This window comes from Pyrgilauda ruficollis, unplaced genomic scaffold (genome assembly GCF_017590135.1).
Source record: "Pyrgilauda ruficollis isolate IOZ18807 unplaced genomic scaffold, ASM1759013v1 scaffold11, whole genome shotgun sequence".
NCBI classification, from domain to species: domain Eukaryota; kingdom Metazoa; phylum Chordata; class Aves; order Passeriformes; family Passeridae; genus Pyrgilauda; species Pyrgilauda ruficollis.
Genome location: NW_024509210.1, coordinates 1,283,222 through 1,304,528, shown reverse-complemented (window position 1 = coordinate 1,304,528; position 21,307 = coordinate 1,283,222). Strand labels below are relative to the sequence as shown.

At 44.0% G+C, this 21,307-nt stretch overlaps 1 protein-coding gene across 4 annotated transcripts in view; it reads left to right on the top strand.

Annotated features, from left to right (window-relative positions):
• The window catches only part of PCDH15 (protocadherin related 15), a 258,742-nt gene that overhangs the window by 15,501 nt on the left and 221,934 nt on the right, over positions 1-21,307 (top strand). For all 4 annotated transcript variants that reach the window (XM_041474168.1, XM_041474178.1, XM_041474192.1 and 1 more), the window contains exon 2: positions 8,967-9,032. In XM_041474168.1, coding sequence (XP_041330102.1) covers positions 8,967-9,032 — 66 coding nt within the window. The remainder of the gene's footprint in view (positions 1-8,966; positions 9,033-21,307) is intronic.

Here is a 21,307-nt window from a genome sequence, read left to right as displayed (position 1 = left end):
ATCATGTTTTTATGTGCTTTACAGTGTTTTCAGGCACAAGTATGATTTTAAAGACTCCTGTCAACTCCAAAACTGCTTGTAAAATGGGGAGTTATTTCAATCTAAAAGCACAATGTATGAAAGAGGGATGGCTCTGCATTCATCTCAAGCTGTAAAAATAAAATAGCGAAGCACAGCACTGGCAGGGCAATTTGCAGGTCCCAAACACTTTAGAGATACTGTATCTGTAAATAAAATAAAGGAAAAAAAAATGGCAGAATAAAACCATGAGATAAATTGGCTGATCAGGTTGCATGTCCTGAAATGGAACAGGAGCTTTTCATAATGGTCTTTATTTGCTTTTTGTCGTTTTTTTTTTTTTTTTTTTTTTTTTTTTTTTTTTTTTTTTTTTTTTTTTGCGCTGGATTGTCCCACAGCCTCACTTTTTGTCCAGTTCAAACCAAACCCATCCCCAAATTCACCTCTCCCTAGAGCCTTGGAATGCCTAAGCTCCAAATTTTAGAGCAGAGCTTAACTCTGATCAAAGCACACAAACTCTGGAGGTTTAAGCAGGATCTCAAATGTGTCTGAATCAAGCTCAGGTTTGCCTTCCCAGACTCTCCAATAAGGGATTTCTCTCAGGAAGAGCTGCAAATAGCCCGTGAAAGCCCTTCTTATGCCATTTTCAATGCAGAGCCATGGCAGCACAAGCCAGCTAATGTAAAAGGTTATGCCAAGCTCCTCCGAAACTGCCCAGCTGTGGAGCTGAATGGCCACACAGGAAACAAGGCGGGGCATTTTCCCCTGCGGTGGGGTTGCTTGGTTACTCCGTTTAAATGTATGGCTCTATGTGGCTCTTTATGAGGGGACCCTCCGTTTGTAAATGGAGTTTTAGAGACTCTTTCATGGCTGTGTTTTTTCCCCCTGAGTGTTCCCTGCTGAATGGAAGTGGAGGTGAGGACAAAGCACTGCTTCCTTCAGGAGCAGCTGGGGCATTTTGGAGAATCAAGTGCAGCTGGGAGCAGAAATACCTGTTCAGGCAGAGAGAAATGTGAGGTGCTTTAACTCAGCCTGCAAGAATTTCACTCCTGGCCTCTTGAGGTTGGAGAAGCTGCTCTCGCTTTCCCAGGCATTGCCAGCTCCCAGGAGCTTTGCTGGTGGTTTCATTCCATAAAAGACCCCAGGCTGGGGTTGTGAAAGATGGAGATGGCTTGAATTGTGCTCTCTCAGCAACTTGTCCCATCACCAGCCCCCTCAGGGGCACAACTGCCCTCGTGGCACTTGTTGTGCTGGCAGTGTTTTAGTGAATCACTGGGCTTTAGTTCTGGGCTTGTTCCATCCTGGATCTTGTGTGTGCCACACACACAAACTCTGAATGTGGTCAGGCAGAAATCAAGGGTCTGTTTCCTCATTAAAAACTTAATTCTTTATTTAAAATGGCCACAGTATTATTGGATACTCAGGTTTGAGGATGGGACTTGGCGATTCTCACTTTGTGTCTCCAAGACTTCTCTAAGTGTTTGATGGGCTTAACCATGTAGAGAAATGGGGAGAAAAGCCTTTAAATACTTTGAAATTGGAGAATGTTTGGGTTGGAAGGGACATTAAAGATTCAAAATTCCAGCCCCTGCAATGTCAGGGACACCTTCCACTATCCCAGGTTCCTTCAAGCCCCAAAGTCCAGCCTGGCCTTGGGCACTGCCAGGGATCCAGGGGCAGCCACAGCTGCTCTGGGCACCCTGTGCCAGGGCCTGCCCACCCTGCCAGGGAACAATTCCTAATTCCCAATATCCTATCCATCCCTGCCCTCTGGCAGTCTGAACCCATTTCCCTTGTCCTGTCCCTCCAGTTCCTGTTGCAGGGTCCCTCTCCAGCTTCCCTGTGTCCCTTCAGGTCCTGAAAGGAGCTGTGAGGTCTCCACACAACCTTCTCTTCTCCAGGCTGAGCAGCCCCAGCTTTCTCAGCCTCTCTTCATCTCTGACTTTCCAAACTCTCACAAGCTCTTTTCTTTCCCTCTCTAAGATGGAAAGGGTCACGGTTGAAGAAAAGACTGTCCATGAAACTAAAACTGGTGAATGTTGAGAGTTGGCTTTGTTTAATTCTCTGGAGCTAAATTAAAATGCTTATAAAATGCTTTACAGAGGGAAAGAAACAATATAACACGTCCAGACTTTTTGTTCCCCTCTAGGTCCTAGGAAAGTTCCCTCTGATTTTTTTGAACTCTGCTCCCACTCTGTAGGAAATAATTTGGACTTGCTTGCTGGGTCAGGCTTTTTCTAGCATCAAAGTTGTCATTGCCTCCTTCCCACAGAGGTTTTCTCCATGTTGGATGTTGTGCTATCCAAGGTGTTTTCTTTCACATCCATATCAAATAAAGTGGCTTTAGTGGCTCCTTGAAGAATTTTCCATTTCGCCATTTGTCTTATTGACAGCTCACAGTCACTGAAGCGGATCAGAGCCCTGAACTCACCATAAATTCTTGTTTGTTGCAGTGTTTGGGGATGATAAAGTGGTTTATTGGAGACATGGAGGGAATAGAAGGTCGGTAGGGAATGGTTGGATGTTGCTTCTTCCTGCACTGTGATGGGGTGGTACCATGTGAACAAGCCATGACTTGTTCAAATTAAGCTTGCTCCAAGATGTTCTGGATGCTGCCAGTCTCATGGATTCAGGCAGAGTTTGGAAAAGTTAACAAAAAGACAAATTTTAGAGTTAATACTTTGTTCTTTCCTGTCTTGGGGGCAGCCCTAGGAAGTAAGGGATTGATGCTGAGGAGCCTTCCACAATTACTGACAAGGTTTAGAGTCTGATCTTCATTCCAGTTAAAAATAAAAAATGAACTTTTTTTCCTGCCAACAAATAAAATCATTTCCTTTGACAGTTAGTGGGTAGAACTTTATTAAATGGAAAGTCTTTTCAATTGGGCTGAATATCTGCTAGGAACTGAGTCAGGGGTTTGAAATTGCCCATTGCACTCCCTGTGACTGTTTAAATAAAAACAAATGGAACAATTTATCTGACTAAATAAAAGCAAACTTGAATATAAGACAAATAATGAAATAACTCAGAGTAATGATTGAGTGTTTCTGCAGCAGCTGGAAGAGGAGTTGGTGATTAACATGTGGAAGTGGATTTTTTTTCCCAGTTTTAATTCAGGAGTGCTCAGGAGGAGATTGCAGTTACTTCCAGAATCGTGTCCCAGGAAGGTTCAGGTTGGCTGTTTTCCCCAGGAAGGTTTAGGCTGGCTGTTTGTTTTCCAGATGATGATTGTGCTGTTCTCCCTGAAGAGCTCCTCACTTATTTTTTGTGTCAAGGTGAAATTCCTTTTGTCTTTGGAGGGGTAGGACTAAATTAGGGAACTTTTTTCTCACAGCTGTGCTCTGTTAACGCAAATACAAATCCCCTCTCGAGTCTTGTAGGAGACTTGAGTCTGAGAGGAGACTCGAGTCTTGTGGGAGACTTTTTGTGCTTGAAGTCACTTACATTTTTAGGGCTTTGGGGCCAAACTGTTTTTCTTAATAAACTTTGAAGCCATGTGACACGAAGACCAGAACAGCCCTCTCCTGACACTGCTCCCACATCATTCAAATGTTTCATTGAGCTGGAATTTAGAGGTATAGGAAGTATGAGTGGTTATTTGGGGTTTCCAAGTGACTGTGTTTGGTAGGGGGAGTATAAATGCAATTTTGGATGGCTGTGACTCCTTTACCTTGATGCTTGCATTGTCAGTCTCAGTGTGTGTGAGGTTCAGCTGTCCCTGTGAGGGTGAGCATGGGGCCTCTCAGAAATGTGAGTGTGGGGCTTCTCACAAAAGTTTCTGAGGAGAGATTTGCAAAAGCTGCTGCAGCCTGGTAACTTCCACGCACAGAGAGTGGTGTAGGAGTTCAGGTGTCTCCAGCTACTCCTTGACCTGTTGTTCACAGAGGAGGCTGTCCCTGCCCATGGCAGGGGTTGGAACTGAGGATCCCAAAGGTTCTTTGCAGCCCAAACCATCCTGTGAGTCTGAGAGTCCCTCCAGTGACTGGGAGCAGGAGACCAGTGTGGAAAACCCAATGAAAGCCCTTTCTGGAGGAACTGGTGCCTTTGGAGGTGGCAGTCCCCTGGCAGAGGGGCTGTGAGGATGCAGATGGTCTTTGGGATGGTGGGAATGAAGAGAAGAGAGCTCCAGAGGAGAAAGGGAGCTGCTGCAAACCCCCATAGTTTGTGGGGCAGGGGTGGTTGGAGGGGACATTTGGCTGTCAGGCAAACCCCAGCTAGTGTGACCATGGACTCACAGGGTAGTCTGGGTTGGAAGGGACCTCCAAGACCATCCAGTTTTTTACACCTCCCACTGGAGACTCTCCTGTCAGGTGTCTGCAGGCCTCTGGGTGTTGCCTGTTGGTTCCACACAGAGGGAGTTTGTCATTAGCTGGTTCATTATCCATTGTTTTAATTTCTATAGATGTTTTTAGCTGTAAAACAGGGTAAAACAGAGAGAAGTCCTCCAAGGAATAGGAATGCTGGATGGCAAGGGGATTTGAAGGGGTTTCAAAGGTGGAAGGAAGATGATCCAGCAGGTCTCTGCTGGGAAAATACCTGATTATTCCAGTTGTTGTGTTTGTCTGTGTGACCTTGCTGAGTGTCTCACCTAACACAGTGATTGAGAGTTTCCTCTGAGCCATCTCATTAAAAATAATTAGAAATTAAAATAATGAAAATTAGCCAGCAGAAACCAAATAGAGCTGAGCCTTGACACCGTTACATGGAGAGTTTGCTAAAGAGGTTCTCACTTTGCTCCCAAGGAGAGAGGCCCTTTGTTTATCCCCTTCTCTTGATTAAATAAGGATAAAGGCAGAAGCACTGTTAGGAAAAAAAGTGAAGTTAACAACAGGAAGAGAAATTATTTGCTGCAAGGTCTTAGGAAAGCCTTCAGAGCTTCTTGTTTTATTTAGTAAATTCTATTTGCCTTTCCTGTAAGGAGTTTGGGCAGGGACGCTGCTGCCTCAGGATTCCATTTACCAGCATTGCTGCCTAAACATAAAATGCGTCATGAAAACTGTAGGGAGGGAAGCTCATTTATGGAATGCTTTTCCTTTTTAAAGTGTGTTTGATTTATCATGATTTGACTTAAAAAACTACTCCATTATGCCCAAGAATTTCAAGGACAACTTGTTTTTTTGTTCAGAAAATTGGAACAGAGGCATGTTCTGGTAATACATTCTGGTAATAAACTGCAGTGTAAAATTGGAAGAGGTAAAATAATGGCTAAAAGAGTTCTACCAAGGCCCATACACTGACACGGGGCACCTTTCTGCTCTTTGGGTTTAAAGTCTTGTGGAAATATTTCCTTCCTAAGTCACCTTTGAGGCTGCAGTTATTCTGTGCTTTTTTTTGGGCTGAATAAAGCAGTCTTAGTTATTATCTGAAATAATTTCTCTTGAGGATCATTTAAACAAAATACTGGAGGAAAAAATTGAGAGAAGTGGAGCGACTGCCCATGGCAGGGGTGGCACTGGATGGGATTTAAGGTCCCTTCCAACCCAGACATTCTGGGATTCTCCTAAAAACAGAGCCTCTTTCATGTAACAGCACTGAGGACAATTTCCTAAGGGACACTGTTCATTGGTGTTGCTCTTTAGCTTAAGGAACTTATTCTTTCCTCCTTGCTAATTTACCCAAGTGTATTTCCAGAGAGCTTCTACTTTCCTTGATTAAAGAAATTCCAACCTCTGTCTTCTTTATAAGACAGGCTCTCCATCCTCCTGATGATGGCAATAATTTTTCTCTGCACCTGGCTCAGTCCAAAGTTGTTTTTGCTTGTCCCCAGGAATTCTCACTGTCTCTGGCTGGTGCCTGGTTGTACAACACCGTGCTTGAGCTTAGGGTTTTTTAAACCCATACTGCTGCTTATTGGTTATATTTTGTGAGGGGGGAAAAAAAAGGGATCCCTGTATATTTACAACATTCTACTTGTCTTCAAAGTTTTTAATTAAAATTATTGTCTATCAATTGAAAATTTGTGTCAGACTGCAGTTTTAGATTTATCTGTTCAGGTTGTGGTGATGGATGTGGAACTGAGTCTGTGGCTTTGTTAGGTTTGTTCCTGCAGAAGGGAAGGGTCAGGTGGCAACAACTGAAAAAGGAGGTTTGGGTAGTGCTGGCTGGTGAAATTATTTGAAATAATTTGTAAACTTTTATCCATGCAATAAAACTTATTTTCTTCACAAATCTCTTACTGGTGCCATGGGATAATCCAGAAGTTTCCCACTCCCATCCTGCTTGGGTTTTTTTCCCCCCCCTCCTATAGTTCAGGCTCTTCCTCTAATCTCTTCTTTTCACTGAAATTTATCTCATGATAAATTTTCTTGCTTCACCTGCTCACAGCTGCAATAAATCCTCTGAAAATTGCTGTATTTCAGTGGCCAGTCCTGCCTTTTCTCTGAGACTCCCAAGATCCACACTGGAATGCTGATTATTCCTTTTAAATGCACTGTACAATGTTTTCTTTATCATTCTGGAAATTCAGGTGTGTTTGATGGAAAAGCAGCTTTGGGAAGAGTTGTTACTGTGAACATGTGATTTGGCTTGTAATTTTGATATTTTTTTTAATTGAGTATAAACTAGAAGTTGGCCTGATTTGGCTGAAACTTTCACTGGTACACCCAGCAGGGAGAAAATACCATGGAAACAGAGAAGATGGGGAAAAATCTCATAGCGATTTTTTTTAAAATGTTGATTATTCTTTTATTAAGATATATGCAATTTTTAGACTTAAAAATTATCTCTGCTTTGGATTTTTATTTGGTTATTTAGTTTGGTTTTTACTTTTATTTTTCTAGTCACTGTTGTATGGGGTATATCAGGGCTATTCCTGAAAACAAAGTTGCTCTAAAAGTTTCTATTGTTGAGCTTCTTTGCCCTAATTAAGAGTTTGCTGAAGGGTCCTTCAGTTCCCCAAATCCTAAACCTCGACAAAATGAAAACATACATCTCTAGAAAAAAGTTAAAGTTGATTTTGTTATGGCCCTGGAAGGTTTATTGTATCTAGTGAAAAAATGAGAGAAGGGAAAAAAAAAAAAATAAAAGACCATATTTCATATAGATAATGCAAACATTTCTTATCTGCCCACACAGTATGCTCATAGGAAAGTACAGTGGTATGAAAGATGTGGTTTTCCTGGTGATTTATTTGCTCTGTTAAATCCTAAAAAAAAAAAAAAAAAGCTTTAAAATAATAGTTAATTTAATTCTTAAAAACCAAACAAACTGAAATTTTTCAATTGTTATGTATCAAAGTAGACTATATAAGAATGAAAGGAATAGGAAGGGAGAGTTCATGCATTAATAATTTTATTTAGACTGCCTAAGGCACTTTGAAATGGTGAAGTGGGTATGGAGATATTTGGTCACAGGTTGGGTTTGGGGGTCTTGGAGGTCCTTTCCGACCTGAAGGATTCTGTCACAACAAACCCAGTGTGGTGGTGGATCTCTGAGGGGCACCCACAGCATCTCCCTGTAATCCTCAGTATCTGTATGGGGGAAAGGATGGTGGCCCTGTGGGCAGCCCTGGAGGCACCTCTGCAGTGCTGTGTCCAGCTCTGGGTGCTGAGCACAGCAGGGCCAGGAGCTGCTGGAGCTGAGCAAGGGCCTGGAGCCTCTGGGTGCCCAGGGAAGGCTGAGCTTGATTAGAAGGTATAATTTCACCAAAATGGAGTTTGGTTAAGCTGTGCATCAGAGGAGCCTCCAAGTCTGTAAGATCATGAGCAACCTCACATAGTCTTGAGTGGTGAATTGGGAAGGAGAACGGTTGTCTCTTTTCTCACTGAGTCAATGAGGCTCTTGGAAAATTAAAAGCTCTTCCTAATGAACTTTTATTTCCATGTGCTTTCAAGGGGATAGTGGTTTTCTGCTGTTTAGTGTAGAAAACCTGATTGGTCCTAAAACAGTCATCACATGTGGTGATCATGCTTTTATGTATTTTAAAGCTACACTTATGCATTTGCTAGCTCTGCATGTACTGCTTGATATCTTTGAACCTCTCTTTTGAGTAAACCAACAAACTCTTACTTATTTTCTTTCGTTATTCTGCTCTGCTTCCATTGATGACTCTAAACTTTTGACTCCAGACTGGCAATATGAGGGTAAGATGGCAAAATATGACTTCCTGAACATTGCTCGTCTGCTTTTCTTTTGTGTTCTCCTTAGAGTTATTAAAATTCCATTCACTAAGTAGATCCCTTTTGTTGCAATTAAACACAAATTATGTTTGTTTCTGTTGTGAAGCTTTAATTATGATTTATACCTTTCAATCATTCCTTTGTTATGTCTTTGGGTTAAATTACCATCGTATTCCCTGTGTCCTGACACACATTGAGATTCCTGATGGGATCTCTAGAGCAAAACACAAACAGATTCATTAGTGTAGCCATCCAACTGGATCATGGTGGAATGTGACAACAAACTTTCCCTGTGAGGGTGGGCAGGCCCTGGCACAGGGTGCCCAGAGCAGCTGTGGCTGCCCCTGGATCCCAGCAAGTGTCCAAGGCCAGGTTGGATGGGGCTTGGAGCAGCCTGGGACAGTGGAAGGTGTCCCTGCCATGGCAGGAGGTGGCACTGGATGGGTTTTGAGGCCCTTTCAACCCAAACCGTTCCATGATTCTGTGATTTGAGGGGTGTGTGTTCATGACATGCAAAGGAAGAGGAAAAACCATGTAACATTTTTGCAGTTCAAGTGTTGTAAATATGGATCATACCTGAGATCTTGTCATCACATCCTCCTTTGTTTTGCAAAGTTTCTCTAAGTAAGGGATAAGCAAACAGCTCTGTTTTGAACCTTTGTGAGTGTAACTTTGCAATCAGTTGTAGCTCGTACCTGCATCACATTTAAGGGAATACTTGTCTTCAGCATGCCAAATATGCTGGCTTTAAAAAAAAAACAAAACCCAGCAACAAAATCCCAGAGATCCTACTTTTGGAATGAGAAATAACTCTTTTTTTCATCTTTATAGATTGCAAGTTGGCCAGAACAGGTCCTCCAGCCACAATAGTTCCCATTGACGAGGAGAGTCGCAACGGTGAGTGCCCCACAGTTATTTATAACACTAATTATTTATAACCAGTCTTTAAGGCCCTTGTGGCAAACAGGCCTTCTTAATTTTTCTTAAGTCAGCAGGACGGTACCAGAGGACAAAGTTCTGGTCAGTATTTGGTTTTGTTTGGGTAAAGCTGAAATTTTACTCTGCAGCATGAAAGGAGTGTTAACAATGTGGTCTGCATTTTCCATGTGGCTTTTAGAAGGTTGCTTGTTGGTTGCCTCTGAGTTTAGGAACATGAGTTTGTAGACACCTCTAAAATGGAAGAACTTGGTTGTAGTCATGGAAATTTCAAAAGAAAATCAATGTCCCTTTTATTCAGTATCTTAATTCTCCTGACAAATCAGACAGTTCTCAAATTATTAATCTGTGGTCTAAGCATTGCATTTGTGTAGTGTAATTTGATGGGATGAAGTGTTTTACCGTGTTACAATCAGCTGTTACTCCTGAGTTAGTTACTCCTCTTTCCTGCTTTTTATTCTGTGTGTTTAGGCTTAGGGTTGTTTTCAACCTTGCAAGCTGTGTCTGTTTTTCTGCTGTGTGTGGCTGTAGTTTGTCAGATGTGGGTGCTTGAGATGATGAATAAAGTCAGGTGATACTGGTGGAACCTCTCTGCTGTTATTCTGGGAGGATTTCCTTGGTGGGATTGCTCAAAGTCGGATGGATAAATGCATTTATGGGTAAAACTCCTCAATAAACCAATTTTTAATACACCTGTGTGCTGAAGAGCTCTGGAGTGGCTAAAACCATGCTCTTTTCCCTCCTCCTGGGGTGGTTTTCCTTGCAGTCAGGAGAGTCCGAAGGAGGACTACAAAGATGGATGTGCTCTTTGAATCAGATGTGTTGGTTCTTGGCAAGCTGCTGTTGAATCCTGATGTGTTCCAGTTGTGGGCTGCTCAGTTTTGGTGGAATGACCCCCTCAGCTGGAATGGTTTGGCTGCCATAGCTAGTCTCTCTTAGCCTTTCATCCTCCCTGCTCATTAGAAATAAATCTGGCTAACGGCAAGGGGTTATAAATAAATCCAAACCAACTTTGCCATCAAAAAAACTTTGTGACAGCCTTTAGAAAGAGAGGTGGAAATTGTGGACTCCCCATCCCTGCAAGTGTCCAAGGCCAGGCTTGGCAGGGCTTGGAGCCACTTGGTCTAGTGGGAGGTGTCCCTGCCCACAGCAAGGGAGTTGGAATGAGGTAAGCTTTGAGGCATCTTCCAACCCAACTCAGTCTGAGATGATACAAAACTTAATAAGGAATGCATGGTGTTCTACATTTCCAGTGACCAAACTTTATATTGGGATTTCCAAGAGATGTAGAAATAAAAACCCACCTAATTTTGTTCTTGCCTATACAAACAAGTCTCTAGCTCACTTAAAATGTGAAATCTCATCTTTATTTTAGTTCTTCCGTGGCACTGTTGCCTCCAAGGGTCTGTTTTTGAGGTTGGAATGGCTCCTCTAAGGATGGAGATCTCAAAACAGTGGCTGGGACGCTTTATTCCATCAGTGCATGTGGTCATTGTGTTCTGGCAATAAACAGAAAACCCTGCTCTTTAGAAATAGATACGAATCACATTGTGCCATGGCACATTGAGCTCAATCATTCCTAATTCACGGGAAATCAGAGACCAGCAAATCTCACAGAATAAAAACATTTTCCTAAATAACTCTTGCTTGTTTTCACAGTCAGGCACACAGGTACCGTGCCTGACCTTTAAAGATCTTCTTAAGATCAGCAGAGATGTTAAGGTTTGACAGTTTCCCACCATGGGATGGATATCTCTTTATATCAAGTAATTTAGGTGCAATAGTAAATTACATCGCAATTGTGCTCATGTGAGCAATCCTGGAGGGAGTGAATTTGACCTTTCTTAAGGAATAAATGAATTATTTTATCATTTTCCCTGTGTTGTACTGAATTGGGTGATAGTATTTCAGATCATATTACCAGCAAAACTGAATTTTTCTGGATGATTTTTATAGGCAGAGATTTCTTTTCGCCCATGGATTTCTTTTTTATTTGATTACTGGATTTGAGACCTGGTTTTAAAGACTGAATGAGCCTTATTCCTAGGTCAGACTTTGTCATTGCCAGTGTACCCCAAGTTTTTGGAGGCCTCCATGTGGAGCCATCCGTGCTGTTTCCCTTCAGATGAGCAGCCTGAAATTCTAAAGAGCGTAGAATCTTTGGGCAGAGTTTTTGATGGAAAGTATACTCTTGGGAAAGGACTTCTTTCTACAAGGCAAGATTTAAAGTTTTAGAGATTAAATTAGAATTTGGAAGAGAAAGCAGAAGTTGGGGTAGAGGAAACAAGCAGACCAAAGTGAATTCCCCTAATGTGAGGACAAATAGGAACTGGCATCTTGGTGCTCCATCCAGAACAAAAAAAATTCCACAGTTAGGAATGCTTTGTGTTCTTTCCCATCCTAGAAAAATCGGTCAATGCAGGTGTGGTTTGATTTTATTTTGGTGGGGGTTTTTCTCCCTGCTTCCCTTATGATGGTGTGAGTGCTCTAATGAATAATGGGAGCAAATCCCAAAACCTTCTGCTCTCTTCCATGTTCCTTGGGGATGTCTGACACAAGGAAGTGCAGCTTTCATGGCTGTAGGTGGGCCAAGTGTTATTTTTCCACCTTTTCCTCTTCCTGCTCTCTCAGCAGCAACCTTTCTTCAGCCTGACTTTCTGGGGAGGCAGAGGATGTGTGATCCTGCTACAAATCCCCTTCCATAATCCCTTGTGGGGAGTGATTCATGGGAAATAGGACACAAAAATGCAGAAACAAAGCTGTGGGGTTTCTTCCCCCTAATTCTCTTGCACCAATTCATTTTCAGTTTTATTATATTGTAATGCTGGAAGAATGGATGTGATTACATTGATGTTTTCCATGCTGGTCCAAACTGGTTTAACTTGGTTTTCAGGACAATTGACAGGGATTGAATTGACAGGGAGGCTACAGATTTTGTGCCCAGAGGCACAAAATCTGTAGCCTCCCTCCAGAGGTGGGCTTAGGTGTGCTGATGAGGACTGGGAGTGATGCTCTGAATATTCATTACTCAATTAAGTGTTCAGTGACCACCAGGGCTGGAATTGAACTAATTAGCCCTAAAGAAGGAAAAGTCCTGCTATCCCAGGCATTTTGGTTAAGGAGAAAAGTTGTTTAGTAAAGTCAATTTGGAAGATTGCTGTGCCTGAGCACAGGTCTATCAAAAAATGCATTCCTTAAGAGCTGTAGCTGGATGTTCATTTCCTACTTTTCCTTCCTGTTTCAGGAAGAAGGATGAATTAATGACTTGGAGATGCTTCAGCCTTGGAGGGCTTTTCTAGCCTAAATGATTCCACTACATTCTTGTATTGCCTTCATGAGCATCTCGCTCTTTAAATAAAAATACTTTCACCTATTGCTTCCTATAATTCAAAAATCAGCCTTATGAAGGAAAGTCATCTTAGTTTTACCATTTCAAGGGATTCTGAGAAGAGCATTTCCCAAGTTTGCAGTGTCTGTGTAGGCGTGCAAAGGCACCAAACTGTGATTTTTATCTTGATTTTTCTTATTTTTCTCATAAAGGCACTTTGAGGACTCTTTGCATTTTACTTTTACTTGGTGTACTATTTTTTGTAGTGTTTCTATAACGGAAAAAATTCAAGTTATTTAGTTTACATGTTGTTATTATTCCTGTGAAATGTTTCCAGGGAGAAAGTGCTTCAGTTGATTTTTAATCTAGCTCATGCCATTGTCTTTATGCCTCCCTGCCCACACATAGATTTTTCCCACATCTTTAGACAATCTTACAGCTCCCTAATGTGTTTATGACTGTTTTTGACCAGTTTTTGACCATCCTTTTCAAATTTATCTTCACCAACCTGGAATCTGGTTTGTCTGGCAATGGAGATGTGGTGTGCAGATCTAAGTTAAGCTATTGCAGCCAATGAATAAAGCTTGGAATTAAATCTGGCCACTTGTGGGCTGAGTGTCTAGGCCAGTCTGGCCGTTCCAGCTCAGGGTGCAGTCGAGGTGGATGATGAGATTTTAGTGATGACCCTCAGCAGTGTTTTGCTGAATCTCTGGGTGCTGATCCTGTTCTGTGGTCATTAATTCCAGGTCTAAGATATTAGATTAGCCAGCAGTACAAATCTGAGCTGGATCAGGCTCAGGCACGTAATAACATCTGCTCAAATTAGGCCTCACTTTACAGAGTTTATTCCGGCTTTGTGTTTTTATGTAGGAAGAGAGGTGATCCATTAGATCCAATAGCTGCCAGACTGAGTAACTTCTGTCAGAAGTTGTTACCCTTGTGGAGTGTTCTGGACAAATTCTAACAGGAGGAGTGGATTTGTATTGATTTGTGTGTCCCACGTGGGCTGAACACTGTGCCACAGCACAGGGCTGGGCAGCTCTGCTCCATCTGTCATCCCTGGGCTCATTTGGAGCCTGGGGGTTCCCTATGGATGCTGCTCTAAAAGGAGAAGGAGCTGGGGGTGAGAGCTGGGAGCCAGAACCCCCCCGTGCCCTGGGCTGAGCCCCAGCGTGGGCAGCAGGGGAGGGGGGGATTCTGCCCCTCTGCCCCTGGGCTCAGCTGAGACCCCACCTGCAGAGCTGCCCCAGCCCTGGGGCCAGCACAGGAGGGACCTGGAGCTGCTGGAGAGAGCCCAGGGGAGGCACCAGGATGGGCAGAGGCATGGAGCAGCTCTGCTGGGACAGCTGGGGGTGTTCACTGGAGAGGAGAAGCTTTGGGGTGACCAAATTGTGGCCTTGCAGGGCCTGAAGGGGCTGCAGGAAACATGGAGAGAGACTATGGACAGGGGATGGAGTGACAAGGGGGAATGGCTTCCCACTGCCAGAGGGGAAATTTAGATGGGATACTGGGAAGGAATTGTTCCCTGGGAGGGAGCTGAGGGCCTGGTGCAGGGAGCCCAGAGCAGCTGTGGCTGCCCCTGGATCCCTGGCAGTGCCCAAGGCCAGGGTGGACAGGGCTTGGAGCAGCCTGGGACAGTGGAAAATGTCTCTGCCCATGGCAGAGGGTGGCACTGAATCAGCTTTTGAGTGCCTTGCAGCCCAGGCTCTGTGGAGCTGTGAGAAGTTCTGGCTCTAGTTCTGGTTTGTTCAAAGCATTCTTGGGCTGTTTAGGAGTGTGCTGATTAGACTTGGAGAAAGGGGATAGATTGAGCCATAGAAATCCCCTGGCAACAATGAACATTCCTGGAAAACTTCTGCAAAAGGACTTCGTGCTGCTGCCTCCCTGGCTGGGGGTGGGAAGGCTGTGACAGGGCCAGGGAATCAAGAGACACCCAACTGTAGCTGACTTGGTTTATTTTTCTAAATGCTCTGGTCTAAGAACTGGCCACAATTTCCTCCATAATTTACTCAGCTAATAAATTATTTCAGTGAGGTGAAATATGGAATATTTTTATATTTTTATAGCTTCTATTTATATTTTTCCCCCATTTTTCATGTCAGCAGTTGGCTCATAGGTGTTGCTTCTCAATTCTGCCTGCAGGTGCTTCAATCAAAATGTTCACCAGGAAGTGCTACTTCTTTCCTGACAATTTGATTTAGTTTGTAAATTCATGAGATGGGAAAAGAGGATGAAATTTATGGAAATTATTTTTGTTTCATTCCATCCTGTTTGTTCATTTCTGTTCCGAAATGATGTGTTCTCCAGATTTGGGTATTAAGGATTTCATTAGGAAGTAATGAATCAATTTGGTGTCTAATGCTGGTTTTATGCCATGGATTTAAATTCTCATGTTTTTCGTGTAGGACTAATGTGTAAAGACTGAGGAAGCTGTAAAATGGATCAGTTTATTATTCTACTTCTATTTATCAGCACATCAGCAGTGGTTGGGACTTAAGCAGAGCTGTTGTTAAAGATCTCTGCAATTCTCCTCTTTCAGTTATTTTTTAAAAAATTACATCTTTAAAAAAATAAAATCAAAGTTTCAAAAAGCAGAAGATAATTTGGGGTGGAAGTAATAGAGAAAAGTTGTTCTTTGAGAAACTGATTAATTCTTAAGGGTAGAAAACAGGGATAGAGTTGGAAATACTTAATTATTTTTGTGCTGTCAGTTGTCTGGACAAATATCCTAACCTGGTATTGGTGTGCTTGGTAGAGGTGGAATAGAGGTCCTTGAATTACCTTCAGGGATGAGAGAGAGAAGTGATGTTTCAATGGCAAAAAATAGGAATTTAACTCTACTTTGTGGTAAGGGAAATTGTGGATCACAATTCTGCTCTGTAATGCCGGGGCCTTTTCAAAATGTGTTTACTGGAAATTCTCCTCAGAGTGACTGGAATTTTTCTGAACAGCTCATCTATGACAGTTTGAGTAGTCAGAATAAGTTATTCAAATTATGGTGCGTGATCCATTCATATTCCCAGGGTGTCTATTTACCTTTGCCAATGAAGAACTGTGTATTTCCCTTAATTATTTCTTCCATATAGTTGCAACAGCAAATGTTGTTTCAGTAGCAGTGCTCTGTAATTGTCTTCTCCTGATTGACTGTCACAGTCCCAGTAAAGCAGTGCAAGATTTGATACATTTTGAGGCTTTGTAAAATCAGTTTTGCTTCAGGCAGTGGGAGGTGATGGTTGGGGATTGGTGTCCAGAACTGCAATATGCTTTCCAAGTGTTTTGGTATTGCTTTAATTTTGGAGTGTGTAAAGAGCCCAAAGCAGCGTTGGTAAATCTGGAGGAAGCTGCTCCAAGCAGCTCCCAGGGAAGGTCAGCCTGGTTCTGCTGTCCCATGGCAATGAGTCCCACAGAGCTGTCCCAGTCCTGAGAGCTCAGCTTTCCTCTCGTGCCACCAGCAATAGTGTGACACGGATATCAGAGAAAATGGATCTTCTGCTTTCTGAGGACTGGTCTTTTATGTGAGTTCTTTGTCAAACGATGGAGTTCCTGCCCTGCAGCTCAGAATCCATTTGTCCTTCTTCCCTCAGCTCTGGTGAGCTCTCTGGGCAGGTGCTCCCTTTCCAAAATTCCCAGCTCTACTGGTTCGTGGGTGCTGGAACTGCTCAGTCTGGAATCAGCTTTTTGGACCTGCTGGGGCTCTTCTGAGGCAACTCAGCTCTCAAAATTCACCTTTGTTCAGCTGAGTCCTGTGTAGGAATCCCAGAATGGTTTGGGTTGGAAGGGACCTTAAAGCCCCTCCATTCCCACCCCTTGCCATAGGCAGGGACACCTTCCACTGTCCCAGGCTGCTCCAAGCCCCAGTGTCCAACCTGGCCTTGGACACTTCCAGGGATCCAGGGGCAGCCACAGCTTCTCTGGGCACCCTGTGCCAGGGCCTCTCCGCCGTCACAGGGAGGATTTTCATTCCAATATCCCACCTGAATGGTTGGAGCCATGTCAGTTCTTTTTCAAGTCCGGTTAACACCAGGAGACATGTTCAGCAGTGTGGTGGGCTCCCAAACTGGTCTCCTTCTGCCTCTCCTGTGTCAAAAGAATTCCCCACCTTACCTTGCTGGGAAATGAAGTGTTTGATTAAAATGGACAAAACTACACTAGATATGAGAGCTTATGGTGCCCAAGGGCTGTGGAAATGCTGGAGGAGGGAAGGTTTGCAAGCAAATATCATTGCAGTACCCAGAGAGCAGGATATACAGGCTGGTGTCCAGGCACAGGGCCCCTCCCTTCATCCTTCTGGAGCACAACAGGGATATAAAGAATTGCCAGAAGATCCAGAAAGTAGAGAAGCTGAGTCATTGTGGCACTGCACAGGGAAGAAGTTCATCCTCATGTCCAGGTGGAATTTTTATGGCATCAGTTCCTGCCTGTTCCTCTGGTGCCATTGCTGGGCCCCCGGAGCAGAGCTGTATCCATACCCAGAGAAGCTGTGGGGGCTCCTCCCTGGACATGTTCCAGACCCATATGGATACAATGCTGTGCCCTGTGCTCTGGGGTGGCCCTGCTGGAGCAGGGAGGTGACACCAGGTGCCCACTCAGCTCCTTCAGCTTTGACCCATCCTGGAATTCTCTGTCTCTTCAGGAGGCACCCGAGACTCTTGGGAAGTCTGTCCCCCAGGACAAAATTCCCATTACTTTTCTGAGATGCTTTCTGTAAGCCAGGCATGCTTTTGAAAAATTAGTTCCTTCCAAGGAAACCTCACCTAAATTTCCATTTAAAGTGTTATATAACCCCAGTCCCTTTTCACACTTGGCTGAGTAGGTATGGCTTTGCATTTCCCATTCTTCAACATGTGTCTGGATGTGGCACTGGGAGCATGGATCTGGACCAAGTGAGTAATGAGCTGTCCTCAATGTTTTCATAACCCTTCAAACCCTTCCCCCAAAAAGGGGGAGGGGAAGCAAAAAACATGGGGGAAAATGACTTTATAATGGTCATGTCCCAGCTTCCTTTCATTGCACTAATTTTATTTTGATTTTAAAATGGTGGATAACTGCATAGTAATTCATGGATCATATGTTTTTCCGCCATATTCACTGTGTTTTTATGCAGATTGCTTCAAAACATCAGAATTTTTCTCTTTATTCCAACTTTGAATCACTAATAAGGATCACACTAAAGTTATTGCTTGTTTTGAACAGCAGAGTACTTGGAACACTAAATGATTCAATAAATGATGGATTTCAAAGCCCTGCTTGGCTCAAACAGAAATTTCATTTGTTGGTTTATTTTGTTACACGGTCTCATGTGAAAGCTCCTTGTATCCTCTCAGATTTTCAAAGTCATGCTAATCAAGCCAAATGTTCTGCTCCATGGCTCTGAGAGATTTTTCCTCCTTTATTCAAGCATCATTTTTCATCATTACTCTGCTATTCCACATTTTTATCCTATTGACACAGTTGTTTAGGAACACAGAGCCTGATTAAAATAAATCATTAAGTCTGGACTTTCTGGCTATCTCTAAGTTATACCATTACCCCAGTCCTAGGGATCATATTCTCCTTCTGATTAGCCCATTTTTTTCCTTGAGGTGTTTGGGGGAGCTGTTGAAGGGTCAAGAATCTCAGGGTGTTTAACCAGGCTAGGTGCTGATGCTACACTGCGATTGGGGCAATGCCTGGGATGGATCCAGGCTGGGGATGAGCAGCTGGAGCAGCCCTGGAGAAGGAGCTGGGGGTGCTGGGGGTGAGAGCTGGGAGCCAGAACCCCCCCGTGCCCTGGGCTGAGCCCCAGCGTGGGCAGCAGGGGAGGGGGGGATTCTGCCCCTCTGCCCCTGGGCTCAGCTGAGACCCCACCTGCAGAGCTGCCCCAGCCCTGGGGCCAGCACAGGAGGGACCTGGAGCTGCTGGAGAGAGCCCAGGGGGGACCATGAAGCACCCCCTCTGCTCTGGAGCCAGGCTGGGAGAGCTGGGGGTGCTCACCTGGAGAGGAGAAGGCTCCAGGGAGAGCTCAGAGCCCCTGCCAGGGCCTAAAGGGGCTCCAGGAGAGCTGGAGAGGGACTGGGGACAAGGGATGGAGGGACAGGACACAGGGAATGGCTTCCCACTGCCAGAGGGCAGGGATGGATGGGATATTGGGAATTAGGAATTGTTCCCTGGCAGGGTGGGCAGGCCCTGGCACAGGGTGCCCAGAGCAGCTGTGGCTGCCCCTGGATCCCTGGCAGTGCCCAAGGCCAGGCTGGACAGGGCTTGGAGAAGCCTGGTACAGTGCACGGTGTCCCTGCTCATGGCAGGGGAATGGAAGTACATAATCTTTGAGTTCCTTTCCAACCCAAACCATTCCATGATCTGTGAATACTTTACTAAGTTTTTGCCCAAATATATATCGGCTCTGTTCAGAAGAATAATTATACGTTCCTGCTACCAGGCATAAAATTTTATCTCTCAGAATGGTTTATGAACCCAATGAAAAGCCTGGCACATGTTGCTTCCGAAATGCACTGCTGAGCATTCGTGTTGGGCCTATTATTTTGTCACTTTCACAACAGGGTGACGTTTAAAAGAGCAGTTCTGTGACAAATTATCTTCCATGCAAGGAATTAATAGTTTTTAGAAAGGCCATCCCTGAGGAAAGCAGCAGCAGGGAGAACCACCTCACTTTTCAAGTGTGTCTGTATGTTTTGAGAGTTTTTATTTATTTTCCTTTTCTTTTTCTTCTTCTTTTTTTTTGTTTTTTTTTTGGTTATTGATCCTATTTCCCCTCACATGCCGCTCCACACCCTCTGTTTGATGCATCCAAGTCTTTCCAATATATACAAAGGGCTGGGACAGAGTGCTGGCCTGAGATGTGGCCCATGGGCTGTTTCTTCCCATTTCTGGGGTTTCTGGTGGATAATCCTCAAGTCTGATGAGGAGAAGAAAGCTCAGGGGGGCCCTTCTGGCTCTCCGCAACTCCCTGACATGAGGAGGCAGCCAGCTGGGGGGAGCAGGGACAGGACAAGGGGAAACAGCCTCAGTCTATGCCAGTGTTGAGGTTGGATATTGGGAAAATTCCTCCCTGAAAGGGTTGTCCAGCCCTGGCACAGCTGCCCAGGGTGATGGCAAATCCACCCATCCCTGGAGGAATGTCACAGCCACGTGGATGTGACACTTGGGGACATGGGCTAGTGGTGGCCTTGGCAGTGCTGAGTTAACAGTTGAGCTCAGTGGTCCCAGAGATCTCCTCCAGCATTAATGATCTGTGATTTGTTGTTGCTCCCTCTGTTAACACCTTTGTATCTCCTTCCTTTTACAAACAAAAATCTTACAGAGTCCCCCTGGGGACTCTTTTGGGAATGATGGTCCCTCACTGCAATTAACTGTTGAATGTCCTAATTTCTTTCTGAGTTTTGTTGCCTGTGAGTTGCTGTTCCTATCTGTCAAAGGGCACTTTTTATCTATTTCCCTTTCCCAAATTAGTTCTGCTTGCCCCACAGATCAGAGATCCCTGGGAAATGCCTTTCAGGCTTTATCTGGGTCTCCTGGGTGGCTCCCTAGTTGTGGAAGTGTCCAGTGCCAGGTTGGATGGGGCTTGGAGCAACTTGGGATAGTGGAAGGTGTCCATGGCAGGGGGTGGAACAAGAGAGGGGGGTCCTTTCCAACCCAAACCACTCCATGATGTGGTTGCTGTATCAGAACAAGAAGCATATCTCTTCTTCCAGATCCTTTAGGAACTAATTTGAGGCAAAATTTGAATTGTCTGTCTTACACAATTAGATTTTTTTGTAAAGTATATCTCATCAGATAGTAAGAAGTTTCCCAGTGAAGGAAAGAAAGAGGGTCACCAAGTGGTTGATGTTTATGGTGTAATTTTCTACACACTCATGTTCTCCCCCTCGGCTTTCTGTGGGAAAGAAAAGGTTTGGTTTTTTGGTTTGGCTTTGTAAGTCAGGTAAGTGAAAGCCCATTTGTTGTTACTTATTTACTAAAGGAATTTTCTGGTGTTTATTTTTTACCCTTGACGTTTTTAGAATATACATTAAGCCTGTTTCTCTGTGGGACCCCACACCCCCAACGGGCTGTCAGCATCCATCTCTCCAAGGGGAATGTCATTGGAACCATTCCTTCCCTTCCCTTGTCCTTGCCTTCCCTTGGCCATGAAGGATTGCAGTTCATTCCTCCCACTTCTCTTGTAAAAGCAAAGCTCTGGTCAAAAAAATCTTGTGGTTTCAGCTGTGTTCCACTGCATTTTTCTGGCCTGGGCATACCAGAATCTGCATTTTCCTCTAAGCTGCGTGTGCAGCAGGACAGGGGAATTCTTTGTTGGGGATCCACAGGCTGGGCTCATCCCTCCAGGCTTTTGGGAGGGATTCCCTGCTTCTCCTCCACCTGCCATGAGATGCTGAGGGGCTGCCCTGGGTTATTAGAACCCTTTCAAATCCCATCAGAATCAACTCATAATGTTTTAAGGTGTTAAATTTGTCAAGTGACCATACGGGGTTTGTTTCATGCTTTTGTTCAGCATTAATGCTCCTGCTGAGTCCCTCCAGGCATTTAATTAATCTCAGCAGTGAGAAACCATTTCTCCTGAAGGTGAGTTGTCACCATGGGTGTTCATTCCTCACACCTCTCCCGCAGGGGGCTGTGGTTTTTAAAGACCTCTGGCTGAGAGGAGCTGAAAGGGAAGGATATGCTGCTTTTCTTTGGTAGTGTAGCTTGAGGGTGGGCCTGAAGGATGATGCTGTTTATTAAAAAAAAAAAAAAAGGAAAAAACCCAAAAAAAAAAAAAAAAAAACCCAAAAAAAATGAACAGACAAACAAACAAACAAAAAAACCCAAAAACAAAACAGAAAAAAAAAAATTAAAAGGACAAAAAATTAAATCAAAAAGCTTGGTAACAGTGGAATGAAATATGTATTTTCATAAGAATTCCTAGAAT